Below are 22,057 nucleotides of genomic sequence, written 5' to 3'. Positions count from 1 at the left end.
TCTAAGCTTAAAGCAACCCTTTCAAGTGATTTTAATAAGGAAAAATGCAGAATTTACCAAACAATTTGGGCAAATTAGCTTCAGAAAATGTGACTATAGCTGAAAGGTGATTAGTTTGCCACCCTTATATTAGCATCTTCAAAGAAGCCACCCTTTGCCTAGAATTTGCAGAAATGTACTCTTGGCATTTTCTTAACCAACTTCTTGAGGTATCAGGATGTTTTTAAACAGTATTGAAAGAGTTCACATCTATGCTGGGCACTTATTGGCTTTATTATTCGGTCCTATTTGGTTATATGTAAATTAAATCTGGAAATAAACTTTTAGGAAGTATTTAGCCCTTTTCACCGAAAAGGGCTAAATAGTTGATCGGCTTGTGATGTGCGAATGGCTTGCATGTGCAGCGCGAGTCTCATCACACTTTATTAGTCTTTAGCCTCCCATTCAGCTGATGAAAACACGATGTGTGATCATGAGGAAGGATTACATCAAGATGTAGACTGGAATGCAGGTGCGAAAAACTTAAGCAAATTTGTGACATTAACTGTTAACTCTTTTTGTGTCGGCACAGCCATTGACCAGGAAAATAAAAAAAATGGCACTCCATGTCAAAAAGGTTGCAGACCCCTGGTCTAAACTGATAAAGAAAAAAAACAGGGGAACAGGATCGGTATCGGCTAATACCGGGAGTTCAAGTATTGGAATCAGATCAGACGAGAAAGTGGTATCGGTGCATCCCTATTCAGACAATAACGGTTTGTGAAATACCCCCCTGCTTTTCAATATTAAGGGTAGCGTTGTCGAAAATTGCCAATACAATAAAAGGCTGTTCAACTGCAATTTATACCTCCAAAGAGTCTGTTCAAATTAAGTGACAAATCTAGGTTTCTCACCAAAAAAATAAATTCTTTAAGGGGAATCCTGGAATTCCAGTAGAGATAAATCTACTTCCTCTATCCAGGACAGACTAGTTGGGTAACACCAGATCATTAAACAAAAAGACAACTCTACCGCTTGAACTGGACAACCTAATCTTTCAAAACTGGAAGCCACTAAACCGAAGGGACGAGCAAGTACCTCACTGGCTCACAAGAGACAGTCAGGCATTGTGGTCTATTTCGTAAGGCACGGAGAAGCACTGCCTCATATGAGATGTATCTATTTGTCTATAACAAAATGAACACCTGGTAACCATGGGAGACAACATGGGACCAATTATCCAGAAGCCATTTGCAGTGAACAAAGGAGCAAAAACAACTGACGATCCATCACCGGTGGAAAATAAGAGGAAGATGTGTTAATATAGCATGTAGAGATGCAATTCAGTACCTTCATGAGACAACTTGTTTAGCATTCGCAGTTCAGAGCAGAACTGGGGCAGGATTCACGTAAATTCAAGAACAAAGTTAAATGTTCTAAAGCGCAATATATTATAAGAGATAAGAAAATAACCGTCTTTTCAGGAATGTTAAATATTCTTAACTTTAAGTTAGAAAATAAGAAAAAAATATAGTACTTAAAAAGAATTTTATTCTTAATGTTTGGTGAATCTGGCCCCAGGTCTGAACTTCCCTAAATCAGGTGGGTTTTTCTTTAGGCTCTTTCCAGGTACAGTATACAATACATAATACTATGAATTTTGAAAGTTTGTAAATACTTTTTAACTTTGTAATGTACTAAGGTTATGAAAACAGAACAGGCAAAGGTAGAGATCAGCACTTGTTATAAACAAGGTGTAATATTCCTGGGTAAATCTTACATCTTAAAGTGCATCCGGAAAGTATTCACAGCGCTTCACTTTTTCCACATTTTGTTATATTACAGCCTTATTCTTATTCCAAAATGGATTAAATTCATTATTTCCCTCAAAATTCTACAAACAATACCCCATAATGACAACATGAAAGAAGTTTGTTTGAAATCTTTGCAAATTTATACAAATGAAAAAATTAAAATTTAGCTCAGGTGCATCTTGTTTCCACTGATCATCCTTGAGATTTTTCTACAACTTGATTGGAGTCCACCTGTGGTAAATTCAGTTGATTGGACATGATTTGGAAAGGCACACACCTGTCTATATAAGGTCCCACAGTTAACAGTGCATGTCAGAGCACAAACCAAGCCATGAAGTCCAAGGAATTGTCTGTAGACCTCCGAGACAGGATTGTATCAAGGCACAGATCTGGGGAAGGGTACAGAAAAATTTCTGCAGCATTGAAGGTCCCAATGAGCACAGTGGCCTCCATCATCCGTAAATGGAAGTAGTTTGGAACCACCAGGACTCTTCCTAGAGCTGGCCGCCCGGCCAAACTGAGCGATCGGGGGAGAAGGGCCTTAGTCAGGGAGGTGACCAAGAACCCGATGGTCACTCTGACAGAGCTCCAGCATTTCTCTGTGGAGAGAGGAGAACCTTCCAGAAGAACAACCATCTCTGCAGCACTCCACCAATCAGGCCTGTATGGTAGAGTGGCCAGACGGAAGCCACTCCTCAGTAAAAGGCACATGACAGCCTGCCTGGAGTTTGCCAAAAGGCACCTGAAGGACTCTCAGACCATGAGAAACAAAATTCTCTGGTCTGATGAAACAAAGATTGAACTCTTTGGCCTGAATGGCAAGCATCATGTTTGGAGGAAACCAGGCACCGCTAATCACCTGGCCAATACCATCCCTACAGTGAAGCATGGTGGTGGCAGCATCATGCTGTGGGGATGTTTTTCAGCGGCAGGAACTGGGAGACTAGTCAGGATCGAGGGAAAGATGAATGCAGCAATGTACAGTGACATCCTTGATGAAAACCTGCTCCAGAGCACTCTGGACCTCAGACTGGGGTGAAGGTTCATCTTCCAACAGGACTATGACCCTAAGCACACAGCCAAGATAACAAAGGAGAGGCTCCGGGACAACTCTATGAATGTCCTTGAGTGGCCCAGCCAGAGCCCAGACCTGAACCCGATTGAACATGGAGAGATCTGAAAATGGCTGTGCACCGACGCTCCCCATCCAACCTGATGGAGCTTGAGAGGTCCTGCAAAGAAGAATGGGAGAAACTGCCCAAAAATAGGTGTGCCAAACTTGTAGCATCATACTCAAAAAGACTTAAGGCTGTAATTGGTGCCAAAGGTGCTTCAACATAAGTATTGAGCAAAGGCTGTGAATACTTATGTACATGTGATTCTTTTTTTTTTTTCTTTTTTTTTTTTTTATAAATTTGCAAAGATTTCAAACAAATTTCTTTCATGTTGTCATTATGGGGTTTTGTTTGTAGAATTTTGAGGGAAATAATGAATTTAATCCATTTTGGAATAAGACTGTAACATAACAAAATGTAGAAAAAGTGAAGCGCTGTGAATACTTTCCAGATGCACTGTATGTAATTCTCTGATGGTGTGTACTGCGGTATACTTTTTTTTTTTTTTTACCACAAATGATAAGCAGAGATGTAGGGTTACAACTCCATGACTTGGTAAATACTAATATTATAGAGACCAGGGTCTGAAATGAAATTTACTATTAAGTGGCTTTCTAAGGGCTTTTTTCCCCCTAACCTTATAAAATGACTCTGTGTAATCCTTTGATGTTACATACTTCAATTGATTCTATTAATCCAATTTGAATAATGAGATACTGTAGGCTGTTATCAATAAAATCAACATCAACTAATAATAGCTACATTTCTAAATTTTTACCTCTAGTTTTATTCAGATGGAATGATTTTTAAACTATATAGCAGGGCTCGACATTAAGCATTGTCATGTGCCTGTTTATAAACAGAAGCAATAGTTTAATCACGTCGCTCGCTTGTAGAGACTCTGTATAACATCATGTGCATGTCAAATGTACATGAGAGGGAGAGAGAGAGAGAGACACCCAGTAGCACTGATTACTTGCGCTTATTCTAATATTACGATAGAAAAGACAAAATTATTGATATGATTTGTACATCTTTGTGGTTTCTAAATTACTGTACATGTTAACATGAAAAAAAACGTGTGCTGGAATTTCCCACGTTATAAGCTTGTAACTTGTGGGAATGATTAAAAATGTGTGCAATACCGGCAAGTCCCTGGCATACTAATGGCCACATATGCAGAATGTAAACATGCCAAATTACACATTATCTTCTGCATATATATTACTTTAAATCATCGAGTGGTTAAAACTTCTTTTTCTGATCTCATGTGAACTCTACTCATAGAATGAGGCATGAAGTCATTGATAACACATTTCAATGTCACATTACTTAAGGTTTTGTATAAGAATGCACTGAAATTTTGGCTGCCGAATATTTTTGGACGAAAATGTTATTTCCGGTTTTCGGCCAAAAGAGAAAAGGCCAAAATCTTGGCAGAATATTTGAAAAGAATCTGTTAATTTAAAATCCGGTAACAGAAACACTCATATGGAGAAAAAGCATTGCTTATGTTGAACATTAAAGTCCACATCCCCAGAAGTGAAGTGTTCGCTCTCTTGGTCATTAGAGCATTAATAAAGAGCATTTTCCAGTGCCCTGATGTGTGTGCTATTGTGTGTCATAGCTGTTACTGTCAAGCTCCAATATGACATTAAAGAAGCATAAAAGCACCATTAAAGTAGTCCATCTGACTCGGGTGTTATGGTCAAAGTCCCTGGAAGCCATACAAATGTTGTGAATCGCAAAGGATTCATATAATATTATTAATTAATGAGTAAATATATCATCTGCATGCGCAGATCGCTTATGTGAATGGGCATTATTCTGTTGTTGACACTCATAGCAGCAGCACACACACAAACGGCTAGTGAAGCTACTGTTTTTAGCGCAGCTAAAAGTTCTTCCAGGAATATCCTGCAAAAATAAAAAAACAGAATTGTTATTATTGTATAATATAACTTTATTATTATTATTTTTATCATCATCATTATTATTATTATTAAATTACAATAATAATGTGATAATCCTATCACAACTAAAATGAACATAAGAGATCCACTAAAGAATCCAGTCCACAAACAATGTGTGGAAAAACAATGTGCCAACAGAACTGGCTTCATGTTCACTGTATATTTTTACTGGAATTTACTGTTAAATTTGCTGCCGCATTTTCCAGAAGAGTAGTTTGTAATAAAGGTTTTCTTACTAGGCTACACATTAATTCTTCTCTGTCTACTCTATTTTATACTGAAGTGTGTAGTTATAGAAAAAGTGGTTTTGGTGCATCCCTAATAATAACAACAACATGTAGAATTAGTTAAATTATTCCAAAGTCTAATTTAAAATAATTATTTTCAGTTTCGGTCCAGTGTGTCCACAATTTTCGGTTTCAGACAAGAATTTTCATTTCGGTGCTAGTTTTGCATGTTGTCTTGTATGTCCTCATATTTAAATGCTCCTCTAAACACCTCCCCCAGGGGCGTAGTCAGTGTCTGAATGTTCGCAAACAGTATACCGTTGCCCGACTGCTTCGCACTTCTTTCTGACTCTGAGCGAAGAACTTAGTCGTGAGTATACTGGGGCCTTAAGACTTGACACTTGGATCTGACAATAACTTGATTCCTTTTCTGAGAGACCTCCACTACAAAGGGCATAATGGCCCTGATGAGCACAGAGGGAAAGGACACATATGAGCAAGTGCTAAGAGAGCAAGAGAGACAGAGGAGGAAGGAAGGCTAGTGCCATTCAGAGACAGGGAACGACAGAGTGTCTAACAGCGTGACAGACAACGATAAGCACAAGGACACCACATACAGAGCGAGACAGTCAGACACTGACTGAGGGTAAAGACTGAAAGGAGAGAGATTGAAAGAAACAATGGGCCTGCAATTCGAACTTCAGCCATTCGTCAGCACATTCCTGAATGACAACAAAGAATGCCTGAGCCCCTGTGTGAGACCGGAGCATTGTCATTTCATAACCCTCTGCCCCCACTGCTGTTTGTCAGAGAGGGAGAGACTAAATTAAGTGAATAGATGCATATCAGCCATACGATTGTGTCAGTCTTTTATTTTGACATCAATAACAGCTTATTTATTGGACTGGGCTCTTCAAAGTAGTCCGTACTCTAGAGTGGGAATCAGGGACCTAGGGACAATATATCATATTGTTATTTATGTTGCAATACAATCATTTGCCGATTCTGTTTAGTGTATTGCGATCTTTTACTAACTTGTTTCTCATGCATCTTCACTGGACTTTGGTACGGTTTCCCACGGGTGCACAACAAAACCAAATTAGCAAAACAACTAAAAGCCAAAAACACTATGGAAATAAGCCACAATGACAATAAGTTACACAACGGATTTAAGAAACAACACAATAGAATTAAGCCATAGTACAACAAAATGAACTGAAAATAAATATTTTTTAAACACTGTATTTTATGTTGTGTGGCAGTCTGACAATCAAGAGTCTGCTCGGAAGATGCAGAGAAATGCTCGTCCCACTGCAAGTCACTCACAAGAGAATTTCCCCGGTCAACGCAAAATGGGTTTCCATCATGGAAATTTAAACAAAAAAGACTCCATGTTTGCTAAAATTATCCCTTTAAAAATAATATGATTTTATATAGTGCTGTCAGTTGATGAAAATTTTTAATCACGATTAATCAAATAATTTTTCATTGTTAATTGTGATTAATCGCAGATTTTAAATAGTGCTGAAATATCACTCTATATATACACTTATTGTCCTGTCAAAATGCACTTAATTCCTATTAAGGAAACAAAACAAAACAATATGTAACAATAATGCTTTATTAACATTTTCGAAACAAAGCCTTCCACAGTATACAGTGCATCCGGAAAGTATTCACAGCGCTTCACTTTTTCCACATTTTGTTATGTTACAGCCTTTTTCCAAAATGGATTAAATTCATTATTTTCCTCAAAATTCTACAAACAATACCCCATAATGACAACATGAAAGAAGTTTGTTTGAAATCTTTGCAAATTTATTAAAAATAAAAAACGAAAAAAAAAAAAATCACATGTACATAAGTATTCACAGCCTTTGCCATGACACTCAAAATTGAGCTCAGGTGCATCCTGTTTCCACTGATCATCCTTGAGGTGTTTCTACAACTTGATTGGAGTCCACCTGTGGTAAACTCAGTTGATTGGACATGATTTGGAAAGGCACACACCTGTCTATATAAGGTCCCACAGTTAACAGTGCATGTCAGAGCACAAACCAAGCCATGAAGTCCAAGAAATTGTCTGTAGACCTCTGAGACAGGATTGTATTGAGGCACAGATCTGGGGAAGGGTACAGAAAAATTTCTGCAGCCACCAGGACTCTTCCTAGAGCTGGCTGCCTGGCCAAACTGAGCAATCAGAGGAGAAGGGCCTTAGTCAGGGAGGTGACCAAGAACCCGATGGTCACTCTGACAGAGCTCCAGCATTTCTCTGTGGAGAGAGGAGAACCTTCCAGAAGAACAACCATCTCTGCAGCACTCCACCAATCAGGCCTGTATGGTAGAGTGGCCAGACGGAAGCCACTCCTCAGTAAAAGGCACATGACAGCCTGCCTGGAGTTTGCCAAAAGGCACCTGAATGACTCTCAGACCATGAGAAACAAAGATTGAACTCTTTGGCCTGAATGGCAAACGTCATGTCTGGAGGAAACCAGGCACCGCTCATCACCTGGCCAATACCATCCCTACAGTGAAGCATGGTGGTGGCAGCATCATGCTGTGGGGATGTTTTTCAGTGGCAGGAACCGGGAGACTAGTCAGGATCGAGGGAAAGATGAATGCAGCAATGTACAGTGACATCTTTGATGAAAACCTGCTCCAGAGCACTCTGGACCTCAGACTGGGGCAAAGGTTCATCTTCCAACAGGACAACAACCCTAAGCACACAGCCAAGATAACAAAGGAGTGGCTCCGGGACAACTCTGTGAATGTCCTTGAGTGGCCCAGCCAGAGCCCAGACTTGAACCCGATTGGACATCTCTGGAGAGATCTGAAAATGGCTGTGCACGATGCTCCCCATCCAACCTGATGGAGCTTGAGAGGTTCTGCAAAGAAGAATGGGAGAAACTGCCCAAAAATAGGTGTGCCAAGCTTGTAGCATCATACTCAAAAAGACTTGAGGCTGTAATTGGTGCCAAAGGTGCTTCAACATAAGTATTCACAGCCTTTGCTCAATACTATGTACATGTGATTGTTTTTCATTTTTTTATTTTTAATAAATTTGCAAAGATTTCAAACAAACTTCTTTCACATTGCCATTATGGGATATTGTTTGTAGAATTTTGAGGAAGTACTGTGAATACTTTCCGGATGCACTGTAAATATAGCAATGCACTGAAATAGCACCAATTCAAGTAACATTAAATGCTTCACAAAGTCTAAGTGGGTGGTTGACTAATTGAAAGAACTATGCAACCATAGTTGCAATGCATAATTAATGTGCAATGCACATTAAAATATCAAACTCTTATTCTCCACAGACTGTGGCTATCTGCTTTGCTACAGCAATTGTGAAGCCGCATCATCATCAGCAAAAATATTAATTTTAAAAATTAAACAAAAAAAATTAATTCATGGAGTTAAGAGTATCAATACAGTATTGTAAGGTAAAATATTGTGATACTTGGAAATATCACAATAATTATTTTGTGCAAGCAGGTACTTGGAACCGAGTTTCTTAAGATGTAACCATAGCAACTGAAATGGTGAGCTGTGATGATGAACTTATCAATCTGTGTTGTCAGTCATCATCAGGATTGCGCTTGCCTTCAAGTGAACATCAAGTCCTTGTGAATAAGCTTTGATGGGCAGATCAATTGGGGTTCGAGGAGAGAGTGATCACTCATGCCTTTGCTGGAACCAAGAATTGCAAAGTCTCTTCAAAGAACACAATAAGAGAATGCGAATGTAGACCATTCTTTTGTGCGCTGGGCAAAATAGAGCCAGCAGCACGTTCCTATTGTATGAATATTCCTACTATTTATTTATGCCTAAACTATTTGTCCCTTAAGAAAACAAACTAAATATTTTCAAGTGCATCAGAGTGAGGAAGACAGCGGTGAATGAAGAAAATGAGAGACAAAAAAAGTTTAATCTTTTCTACTCCAACAGAGGAAGGAAAAAACAGCCTCAAATTACTTTGGCAATGCAATGAAAGGCCGACGGGTTAGCGGTTTGAGTAGATAGGTCTTAAAATACAGCTGCCACCACAAAACCAATAAATGGAAAAGTAGTCATGAAGCACTTTTAACCTTTTAAACCCATGGTTGTTGAATATTGCTACTGTTGCTGTGGACAGGGAGGGGCACAGTGTTTTCTTGTACCCAAGGTCTCGTGGAGGCCCTTTCTTGGACTCCCATGGTTTCAGTCTGTGGGGAAAGCGTGCTGAATCTGTAGGGCAAACCAAGCTCAAATTATAGTCCTAATTTAAGCGCACAACTATAGAAATCTTTGAGGACCCACTCTGATTCAATCATCATGGGCTGACTTTGGAGTTCCTAAGATAAAACGAAAAAAAATAATTTTCCCAAATTACAGTTTACGCAGCTACAAGTCAGGCCTTCAATTCTTACACAGGAAATAGGGAAAGTCACTTCATGGTCTATTAAGCAAATCAGAAAAAAATAAAAATAATAAATAAATCACTCACTGAGGCCATAATAATACAAATAACTGGCATGTTTATGCTTAAAAGTGATGAGCTGGGTCAAGAACAATCTTCCAGTCCTCTGTTCTCAGGACCTTGAAACGAGAAATCTGATTTTTCTCTGTACTGAAGCCATGATGTATGGTCACTTTCATGGTTCAGTGCCGCTCTTGAAATCTTGATGAAAAAAATCTAAGTCAGATGTGCTAAGCATTTGAAACAAAGGAAACGATAACTTGCAGTATGAAAAAAAGAAAAGGATGTCTATGTTCAGAATGGAATATTAGCTTGCTACTTGCCTACTGAGTGTGGGGGGGGATTGCACCCCCTTTAGTAGATGCTGGCGCCCCCCTTTATATGGTGCCCCTATGCATTGCATACATTGCATATGTTTTTTGCGCCTCTGCATCCAGGTATTCTAAGAAGAATATTTGCATACTGTGCACATACTAGGCTACATATTTTTCAGCAATAGTAATAGTAGTATATAATACATATACTGTATACATAAGCAATATTTAAGTATGCTAGTATGCTATTCCAAAAAATAGCATGATTCCATACAATACAGTGGGTAGAGCTGGGGGAAAAAATACAGATTCAGGGCCTGAAATTCGACGCAGGATTGTGGTTATTGCACCCCATTTTTATCATTTCCGCATGTTCCACGTTCATAATGTGGGGAATTCCAGCACACTTTTATTCATTTTAACATTTAGCAGTCCATTCGGGTGAACAAATCAATGATCTTGTCTTTGAATCAAACAGCAATTCCAGAATCTGCATGGGTAAATTCGCTCTACTGCATCCCTCTCTCCCTCGCTCTCGTGCAGCAGTTCATTGAACACTTGAGTTCAGTGTGAGCGCGCACAGTGAGGAAGTGAATATTTACTGAATTTAAGATGTAACAGATGTATAAACCTTCATAATCTTGTTAATTTGACATGCAAATGGCGTTATACCGCATCTCTGTAAGTGAACGATGCAGTAAAACTATCGCTTCTGTTTATAATCAATAAGGCTTGTATATCGCAAGCATGCCACGTTGGGGCGATCTAGTTTTATCTTGTGACATCGTGGTGCTCCCACATATTACAGCACCTCTGATAAGAAAGGCAGAAATAGCAAAAATGCTTTGTGTAAAGCTAAACTGCACAGCTGCAAGAAGGAAGCGCTTAAACACCTGTTACTGTGTGTGGCATGGGGGGGCGTGGTCATGTGTTTGTCTGCGGGAGAGGGAAAGCGGTAAAGGCTCGTCACCTGGGCTGTAATTACTCTAACACCTGTCTCTCATTATAGTGATGGCGGAGGGAGACCTGATAAGGCACACCAGAGCGTCAGAGTGGGAGAGAGTGTGGCAAGGGACTAATATCTGAAGGACTGGCAGAGATAGAAAAAGACTGCAACTTATAGCTCCACGAGCCTTATTTGAGTTGGCCACTGAGAGCGGTTGTTTCTGTTTGACCTGTTTGTGTGTGGAGGAAATAAATACTAACCTCAACTGTTCGCTGTCTCCTGACTTCTCCATTGCCCACGAACTAAGATCCTTCACACTGTACATCTCTCATCTCCAGCTCTTCCATCTGGCGTATGCAGGTATTTTCTCTGCCATGTGAATCAGTCAGTTTTATATATTATATTGAAAACAGATCATATGTACATTATATATATATATATATATATATATATATTTTTTTTTTTTTTTTATGTACATATGATCTGTTTTCAATATACTTATTATGCAGCAAGGTTCATCTCTTAACACTGCATTGCATTTACAACGCATAATAACATCAACACTATTTTGTCAACACTAAACGGCCAATTTTAAATGTAACTGGTGAGCACTGACTTGAACACTTAAAGTGATAGTTCACCCAAAAAGAAGTATTCTGTCATCATTACCCTCATGTTGTTGCAAACCTGTATGAATTTCTTTCTTCCTTGGAACTCAAAAGGAGATGTTAGGTAGAAGGTTAGCTTCGGTCACGATTGACTTTCATTGAACGAAAAAAAGATGCAGTGACAGCGAATGGTGAATGACATTCTGCGTAAAATCTCCTTTTGCATTCCTCAGAAGAGAGAAATTCATATGGTCTTGAGGGTGAGTTCTGATAACAGAAATTTCATTTTTGGGTGAACTGCCTTTTTGTTGAAGTTATCTGCCAAGAACAACAGCATAAATGCAAGTCAGCACATGACTGCATCACGCTTTGCTGGAAAGCAAGTGAATGAAGGCCAAAATGTAGGCTACGTACTTTAAAAATCATTCCATCTGAACTGGGAAAAGTAGCCCCCAGGGAGACTGTTGTTAAATGTCATGTTTTTGTATTATAAATTTTGTCCTGAACTGCATTGTTTGTTACTTTTTTAAATTCATATTTTCCTGGTGTACCAAGTTAGAAAGTTTTCATGTATAATCTAGGTTAAATCGAAGTCATAACTGAAATACGAATCAAAATCGAAATCAAATAGTTTCTAAATGGAACTGAGAGCTTGCGAATAGGATCTGAATCAAATCGGAAAATCTTTATCAATACCCAGCCCTAACAGTGGGCACTGAGCATTAACTCGTATCACAAAGAAAAATAGTTCCGACTCAAACAACATGCAGGACAGGGTCGATTTAAATAGCCAACATATTTCTCTTTTACTCCAATGTTCCTCAGTTGCGACATACAGGTGTGCATCTTCTTGGAAGTATTTCAGGACAAAATAAAATTTATATCATCAATGTTAGACTCATTCACTAATACTGTATGGAAGAAAGAAAAAAAAATAAAAGAAAAAATAAAGGAAAGTAACTTGTGACTGAGACTAACATTCTGTCAAACATCTTGTTAAATTAAGTTCCATGGAAGAAAGAGTCATATGGGTTTGAAACAACATGAGGCTGAGTAAATGACAAAATGAAAATTTGTCATCTATCCCTTTAATGAAGGAAGTACAATCGTACTTTCCCACATCCAATCTTAATGACAACAATGACGTAAATCACCAGACTGAAGCGCTGAAGTTCAAGTGAAGATGGTGGACTGATAAGGCAAGTCATCCATCATAGGTATTTTAGGACAGTCATCTGAAGACAATGGAGTACTGCCTAAAAGAATGCGGAGACAACATCATTCTAAAGCCACCATGACAACATGTCATCACCTGTACCGCCATAGTTTACACAGATCATTTAATATCACGTCTGTTTATATAAGGGACTTTTAGTGGTAACGACCATGAACTCACACAAACACACAATGATGCTCTTAGTTGATGCTGGTCGAGATAAATCTAAACAAGTCTAGTGCCAGACAGAGTGCAGTTGGTGTGAAAGATGCTCATTATCTCCCTGAGAAATGGAAGTGGGTACAATATATACCAACTGTCAACCTTAAAGGGATAGTTCATTTACTCAACATCATGCCATCGAAGATGTGTATGTCTTCCTTTCTTCTGCAGGACACAATGAAGATTTTTAGAAGAATATCTCCACTCTGTAGGTCCATACAATGCAAGTGAATGGTGGCCAGGCCTTTGAAGCACCAAAAAGGAGATAAAGTCAGCATAAAAATAATCCATACGACTACAGTGATTTAATCAATGCCTTCTGAAGCGATCAAGTTGGTTTAAAGTAAGAACAGACCAAAATATAACTTATTTTTCAAATCGTGAGCATCGTATCGTACGATACTAACAAATGTTATTTTTTTACACCCCTAGTCAATACATTTGTGCACTATATTCCAAGAGTTAAATGTAGTAATAAGTCAGGCCTCAGTATATTAGTCTAGTTATGATAACTGCCAAATCAGCTCTACACGAGTGCTAAAAACAGCTTTGTCCATTCATTGGCACAAGTGGCATATCAGCCTAAATGTTCTAACCTAGCGCGACCTTTCAGCCTTCAACAACAAATATTAAGTAAACAGTCTATGAGCTTTAATTCTTGTGATACATAAATGAGCTAGAAAAGCAAAAAAAGTGCAAGTCTGGAGTCTCTACTGGAAACAATGCAGTAGCAACAAAACGCTATATTTAAAACACCATCAGTGAGGCATTTCCAAACGAAAAGCCGCAACTACAGTAAGTAACAATTATTTAAAGAGACACTGATTTCATGCTATTATGAGACAAAATTGAGTCAATCAAGTCTCTCGCCAAGGGGAACATTTGTTTTGTGTATTAGCCAAGAAAAGCCACTTTGCTTCCTCCCCCTTAAGGTAGAGTATGTGGCAAATTAATTTAATTTGTTTGCTTTGGACCTCATGGCACTCTAGGCTCTCCTTTTCACTCCAGAGAAAACAGACATGGATGTACCAGGGCATAGTATGGTGTAGTACATTTTCCCATGTCCATTCAGTACAAAACCTCATCTAGTGAAAATCACTTAAGGCACCATGACAATTAGACATAATTTGATTGTCAACACCCAAATCCCAACCTTCTTCAATCTGAAAACCACAAACACATCACAGAAGATAGTATAAATAGCCTAATTGTGAACATTCAAACAAAACAATTGCTTATCATTGTTCCATTCATAATGGTCAAACAATTTATGATGAGGAGGAGGGCGTGGCCGGGTCGTGAGAGAGAGAGACACATGCGGCCGCTGTGTGTGCGCGTCTATGTGTTCTATGTTATAGTTTCACTTCTTTTATGACATTAAAGTTATGTTGACTGTTCTGCCAGTTCCCGCCTTCTCCTTGCCCATCCTGAACCCGTTACACTGGTGCCGAAACCCGGGAGGGAGGAGGGATGCGCTGAGGTGGAGTCCTCACCGCTGCCATCCGCCAGGAAGAGGAGCCGTTCCGTCCGCCAGGGGTCGGAGGACTCGCTGTCGTCTGCCAGAGGGCGGAGGAGTGGCTGAGGACCAGGCAACGGCGTGTCTGGGGACCAGCGAGCAAATTTTTCTCTCTCTCTCTCTCTCTCTCTCTCTCTCCCCTCTCCCTCCCCTTGTCTCTCCCAGGGCTCCAGAGAGGTGGTGAAGGCCTGCCGGCAGAAGGGCAGCCGGTAGGGCAACACCTCCCCGCCAGGAAGGGAGGAGAGTATGTCATGCCGGAGGTTTCCCCGGCCTGAATCGGGCGGTGGAGGAGTGTGACGAGAAGGAGGGCGTGGCCGGTCCGTGAAGGTGTATGGCTGGCGCTGAGTCACCTAATCAGCCGGGAGAGGGATAAAGACGAGCCGGGGGCACCAGTTTGAGAGAGAGAGAGTGAGACACACGTGGCCGCTGTGTGTGTGTGCGTCTATGTGTTTTATGTTCAGTTCTTTTATGTCATTAAAGTTATGTTGACTGTTCTGCCGGTTCACGCCACCTCCTTGCCCATCCTGAAACCGTTACACAAATATTTGCATCAAATAACAAAATCTCTCTCACAATTCAAATTTACAGCCTTCTTATTCAATCACATTTACAACAGGGTTCCCACCATTTCTGACCAATGACTTTACATGATTTTTACATGATTCACTGACAAATAAAGACATGACTATGGCACGCACTGTAAAACGTTTCTGTAATTTTAACTGTAAAAGAATGCAAAAATGCTACATTAAAAAAAGCGTTAATTGGTTAACGGGTATTCACCTTAACATAATATATTTAACAAGACAACACGTTTATTTTACGGTAAACTATTGTTTTTAAGAAGTATAAGTTTAACCGTTTAATTAAGAGTATAAATTTATATTTTGTTTACCAAACGAATACATGTTTTTATGGTAAACTATTGTTAAAATTACAGTGAAAAACAATAATCGGGCATTCCCAGAAGTCCCTGCATGGCCCATCACATTTCATTTTATTCAGATAGTTATGTTTCTTCTTATTTTAAATATCAGTTATGTACATTGGGGTGTTCTGTGTTCAATTTTATGTAGTTTAGTTCATGTTTATTGCATTATTTTAGTGTCACGTGTGTATTTTTACAGTAAATTACTGGCAAACCACAGCTGCCACTATTTTACTGTAACTTTAGTTGTTTTTTTACAGTGCACAAAAGAGCAATATTTAGCCAACGAAATACTTTAGAGCAGAGAAAAACTAGAAAAAAATATATTCACTATAAACAATTTCCATGACTTTTCCAGGGCTGGAAAGCACAACTGAAAAATTCCTTGATATATCCAGGTTTTCCAGTATTGTGGGAACACTGAATAGAATTCAAGAAGCCCTAATAGGGCAAAAAGTTCCAGTAGCTCAATTGGTAGAGTATGGCACGTCATGGGTTGGAACACACATATCAATAAAATGTACAACTTGAATGGAATGCAGATTAGGGCTGCACGATTTGGATAAAAAGTCATATTGTGAGTTGCGATTTGAACTGCAAATATGACAGACCAAATAAAAAGAAAAAGGTAATTTTTTCACATTCAACTACCAAAAGGCTACTGGGGGTTTTCACACTTAAGCCTCTTAAAAAGAACTGAACTGAGACCTTTTTTAAATTCACCCACAAACAAATAAATATATAAACAGTGAAACAATTCTTCTTCACATTCAAATTGTACCCATCCACTGCGTACCTGTTTTTGTCCATTTTGTGATGGGGTTTTAGCCCACTAATCAAAATCATTTGTTTTTGAAACCCAGTCAACTTGAATATGAGGGATGCTCCTATCAGAATTTTAACATCTATAATTTTCATCTTTTCATTTTAATCTAATTTTCCGATGTTGATCATTTAACTTTTTACCAGCAGCTCTGTCAAAACTGGTTATATGTAAGCTTTCTGCTCAATGTCACTGCTAACTGAATTTCACTGTTGGTAATACCATTGTTGTTGCCTAGTTTTTGCTGTCAAAAGTACAGTTGGTTGGTTGAATAATTAAATAAACACCAAATATTCCATTTTACTCTTTACTCTATGCCTTAAAAACAAGTAGGCTTATACAAACTATTCTCCACTGCAGTGGTTCCCAATTTTTTTTTAAACTGCGACACCCCTTTATAGTGTTTTTTTTTTTTCTCCAGGGCATCCCAACCACTGAATAAATAAATAAATAAACAAATATGCAATTGAAAACACTCCTTTATTTAAAAAGTTTAATATTGATATAAATATTAACAAATTACATTACAATAATGTCACCTTCAAGTGTTTTTTCTAATTATAAAGTAAGTAATTATTCAAAAGCTAAAAATAAAACAGAGTAATAAAATAGAGAACAGAGTAAAAAGTGCTTAAGTTTTTAGGAACAGCAGCAATTAATAATTTAAAATTTGTGATATGAAAACATTAAAAAAGTAATTCAGTGAAAAATAAAACAACTTAAATTTTGGGCTTTATTGGGCTTTAAGCTTCTGAAGTTATCCAGCCAAGTACAGTGACTGCTTTTCTCTTTTTCTTGTCATTATTGTTGTTTGATTAATAGGCCTATTAAAGCACGTCTATTAGGCTGCATTTACACATCGCACAGATCGGCTATTTAGATATAAGGTTTTTGTCCTGTCTGCATCACGTAATACATTAATGGCTTACATTAATATCGCGTTAAGACAGCGCAGATTTTTGTCCCGTCTGTTTTCTTTTCTTTTTCCACCCAATTTGGAATGCCCAATTCCCAGTGCGCTTTTTAAGCCCTCGTGGTCGTTTAGTGATTCGCCTCAATCCGGGTGGCAGAGGATGAATCCCAGTTGCCTCCGCGTCTGAGACAATCAGCCCATGCGTCTTATCACGTGGCTTGTTGAGCGAGTTGCCACGGAGACACAGCGCGTGTGGAGGCTTCACGCCATCCGCGCTCAACTCACCACGCGCCCCACCGAGAACGAACCACATTATAGCGACCACGAGGAGGTTACCCCATGTGACTCTACCCTCCCTAGCAACCGGGCCAGTTTGGTTGCTTAGGAGACCTGGCTGGAGTCACTCAGCACGCACTGGGATTCGAACTAGCGAACTCCAGGGGTGGTAGCCAGCGTCTTTTACCACTGTCCCGTCTGTTAACACTCTCATAATTCATTACCATCCGTGTTTACATTCATATCACGTCAAGAAGTACATTTAAATGTTCACGCGCACAGCTGTGTTCAGCACGAGAAAAAAGCACTCTATAGAGCTGTCCAGACAGGACGTCAATTTGTAGGCGAACCCGGAAGTCTACTTCTCCAAGGGTTCCCTCTGGATTTTCCTATGGGTTTTTATAATGGGGTTTTTGAACTTGTGTGTAAAATAAGGTCTGTGGCAAACATTATTTGACGATATGTGGACGTTTTGTTCTACAACATAAATTACTCACTTTCATACCTCAAACGTGAGTTTTGAAGACGGCGTGCATTTATTTTTATTTTTTTAAGCATGTAATTCAGTACAGCTTCAAAATTCACATTTGATGTATGAAAGTGTATAATTCAGGTTGTAGAATAAAAGGTCCACATATCATCAAGTAATGTTTACCACAGACCTAATTGTTCTCATAAAATCAAAAACCCCATTATAAAAACCCATAGGAAAATCCCGAGGGAACCCATGGTGAATTCTCTTCTGGGTTTTTGGACTACAAGCTGAACAGCTCTATAAAGAGCATGTGCACATTCGCACGAGAACGTTCAAAAAGTTGCCAGCTGTAAACAAACAGCCCACGGGTATGGAACTGAATCAGTACTCTGTACTGCCGGTACTTTTAACAGGTGGCTATTAAAATATTAAACTGAGCAGAAATTTAGCGGCCCCCTAGCCAGTCCTGGCACCCAGTTTGGGAACCACTGTTCTACTGTATATAAGACAGTCCTAAAGAAAGAAGCTTAATGTCAAACTGAAGTTGAACTGATAACCCACTGGTGTAATTAAACGTAAAGTGAAAGTTTTGGTTAGTTTGTCACCATTTCATTTCATTATTTTTAGTCATTATTTTATTATATTTTATTAAACAATGCATTATATTATAGTAACTTCATAAAATAGATTTATTATATATATATATATATATGTTCCTTCCTTTTAATTTTGTTGGATGTTGTTAATATTAGTTCCGCTTTCACTTGTTGCCTCTGGGAGTGTAATAAGGGCGACACACTCTCTTGTTAGGGAAACAAATGACAGGAGAATGGAGGAAGAGTGCATGTTTCTGGTCTCTACAGGTGCTACTGTTAATGCTGTTTGCCAAGCAATCATTTAATAACGATGTTCGAATTATACTCCGTCTTGTATTCCGCATTATTATTATGATACCTGTGAGTGGCGGAGACTGAGATGCTGCTACTGCAGATGATAATAGCAGGATGCACCAGTTTAGCGCACGTAAGCAAATGGAACCAAACTCTGAGCACTTCTGTTACTCCAAGCATGAGATGAAGTTGTGGAGCACAGAACCACTCAGAAAACACTGTAATAATGCTCTAACTTAATATAGACTGGACAGAGCAGCGCAAATAAACTTTGAAGCGAGCAGAATATTTATTATTTAATTAAATCGCAGCACTTTGCGTTTTAATAATGGCACGAGGTAATATCGCGATTTCGATTTTATTTCGATTAATTGTACAGCCCTAATGCGGATCACTTTAGATAAAAATGTCTGTAAATGTAAAAACATCTCCCAAATACTACAAACTGCAAGTTATAACATTGCTGAGAAGTTCAAGTAAATCTTACTGAATGTACCCAATCAGTACACTTACATGTGCAGTTATAATCGAGCTACAGTCTTCATCTGTCTATCCAAGTATACATGACACAATGCATAATCAAATATATCAAGGAAGGACATCATCTCCGTCTTTTGCAGCGAGCGCACAAGGCCAATGCCAATTGTGGTCCGATTAACGTGTATACTGTATATGCTGAATGAAGCTGAGCTACAACAGCATTACCTAGGACTGTTAAAGCATTTACAATTATTGTTTTTAGTCCAACTGAAATCAAACATTTAAAGAGCATGTAAACATACTGAATGATGCATGGCCCAGTGCAGAAATGAGAGAGAACAAACAACAGTGAAGCAAAAGATCTAAAACATCCAGAGCATGATGATTACAGCGTTTGCAGGAATCCATCACAAACACTAACTTGGCCTCTGTGACAAAAGCGATGTTAAACTATGTTTGAAACTATGGCAAACCTCAAAGTCTTCTCAACGTAAAGCTGAGGTCCGCCGATCTCAGTATGATTTAAAGGCAGAGCCAAATGGGCCAAGCTAAATGCATGTATATGGCCAGCCTAAATATCGAAACCACTAGCCTAACTCTCTCATTTCTCCCCCATACAGAGAAGGCAATCTCCACAGCCGTCACTGAAAAATTATGATCACCACTTGCCATTTTGAAGAATGTGATACTCACTAATCCTATACATGGGAACATTCTAACATTAGGCTACTAAGTACACAATCGTAAACACATGCTAGCAAATGTTGTGGGACGGACACACAGGCACGGCAGACCTGAAATGCAAAAAAGGACTATTATTTTTTCATTTTTCTTCACTAAAACCACAGAGCGGAATGTAAAAGAAATTTTGGAGGAACAGAAATAGTAGAAATCTGTGAGAAATGAGCTTTAGAACAACAACAAAAATTCACTGCTGCATGGCTAATCAGCCAGAGTATATTCTGTTCCACTGCATTTCAGTATATTTAGTCAAGCAATTTCAATCAAAATACATTTTTGGATAGACATAAAGGTCAAGCATTTACATTCACTATGGGAAAACTAAAGCTCCTGCCAATCTCCTTTCCTACTACATGCAGCATGCATGCATAAAGCATTTGCTTTGATCAACAGGAGATCATTGCATCCCTTATTACAGGCAAGTAACCAGACTCACATAGTGTTCACATCTGCCAAAAGTGTTAAACTCTAAGCAAGTGTTTGAGAGGCAGGTTATTCCTTCTGGCATGGCATTCAATAATGTCCGCCTCTGATGCCGGTTCTGTTTTCACAAGAGGAGGGGGGTGAATTACAAACCTTCAACAAATCATGATGATGGATGATCTTTAGAAGCATGGCAAAAGTCTCCTTAGAAAATACCAAGCTGTTTGTGTACAGTATGAAGAACAAAATCAAACATGGAGGTGTGGAGCTTCTTAAACACTTGAATGACCTACTGTCACATGTCCCTGTGGAGTTATTATTCAAGCAGAGTGGCTATTTGGGCCAATTCATATGTCTCATCGGCCTTAATGAACTTCTGCAATGCACATTATGGCATTCCATAATCATAAAAATACTTAAGTAAAATAAACTTTAAAGAGCATGGTCTGATTACTAAATAAGCACAAAAGATTTACACCAGTCATCTTTAGTAAAGTAGCCTAATTATTAATATGTATGACCCTTGACATGTCTCATAGCTCTCATTTGTGACACAAAGTTTACCCTCTGCTTCTTATCCTCTGTTGCATGATTACAACGTAAAACCACTTGTGCACGTTATGCATCAAAGTAACTTTCAGCAAGTATGTTTGCATGTTTGGGCATCGGAGGTTTTGCGAGACAAGAGGCCATTTTGCGACCGCATAGTTCTTGGGGCTTGTACCATCCTCACATAGTAAGTGCAACCCCACACCCCCTTCAAAAGGAAAGAGTTGCGGAGACCGAATGAACCCCACAGAAATGAAGTTAGACACACAGTCATAGCGTAAAATCCCAATACAGGTTAACTGTATTGAGAAGGTAGAGAAGGTAACGTACTTGCACGATCTCGCCCTCGGCGCTGATAGTGGCTCCGGCTTTGGAGAAGCGTCCCTGCAAACCTGTCGTGTAAGTGGTATAATCACCATTTGGGCTCGACTCAAAAAGCACAACTTCCACAAAGGCAGTATCCTTGGCTAGGACGCTTCCCAAGACCCAAAACAACACCAAGACCACCGAATCAGCACCACGAGCGAACCGACTCCTCGGTGAAACCATCATCTTGCCGGTTGGATCAGCGCCGATCCGAACATAATTACCAAGCGTCTTCAAAAAAGTATCGATTCAGAAATCAGATTTGAGAGAGCGAGAGCTCCCTCGCGAAAAAAAAATACAACCACCAACAACAAAAATAAACCGCAATGAATGGTGCGAAATTAGAATTCTAATCATTAAAAACAAAAGTTTGTCCTACAAAAGAGTGTCGTGGCTTATTTCACCATTGCAGCCCGGACTATCGCATTGCTGGCGCGCTCGCTTATGCTTCGCTGGGTGCTCGCGCTCTCTCTACGAAGCGGATCTCCTTTGATCTGGGAACACGTGATTCCTTAATTTTTTTTTTTTTTTTTTTTTTTTTTCTCACAAAGGGTTAACTCCACCCACCGATCTTCCTTAACCCTTGTGCGTCAATAAAAAAAGTTACTCAGAGGTCCTTAGAGGATAAAAATGTCCGCGTCAAAAAACTGTCATAATAATATTATATATTAATATTATTTTCCACTTTCAATGAGTTAATTTTTTAACCAACATCAGTCCTGATCATAACTACCCAATATTCATTAATTTTCAGGATTTTAACCCTTTAAATGCCAGTTTGTTTTTATAATGCCACTGTTG

General features: G+C 39.0%; 1 protein-coding gene across 1 annotated transcript in view; it reads right to left on the bottom strand.

Annotated features, from left to right (window-relative positions):
• Positions 1–21,715, bottom strand: part of LOC127425323 (E3 ubiquitin-protein ligase znrf3-like) — a 108,844-nt gene extending 87,129 nt beyond the window's left edge. The window contains exon 1 of the mRNA XM_051671178.1: positions 21,221–21,715. Within this exon, the coding sequence (XP_051527138.1) occupies positions 21,221–21,442 (222 nt within the window). The 5' untranslated portion in view covers positions 21,443–21,715. The remainder of the gene's footprint in view (positions 1–21,220) is intronic.
• Positions 21,716–22,057: the final 342 nt, after the last annotated feature.

The sequence above is a fragment of the Myxocyprinus asiaticus genome, chromosome 3, assembly GCF_019703515.2.
Source record: "Myxocyprinus asiaticus isolate MX2 ecotype Aquarium Trade chromosome 3, UBuf_Myxa_2, whole genome shotgun sequence".
In the NCBI taxonomy this organism is placed as follows: domain Eukaryota; kingdom Metazoa; phylum Chordata; class Actinopteri; order Cypriniformes; family Catostomidae; genus Myxocyprinus; species Myxocyprinus asiaticus.
The sequence above is the reverse complement of the archived record's forward strand: the minus strand, read 5'-3'. Positions and strand labels throughout refer to the sequence as shown.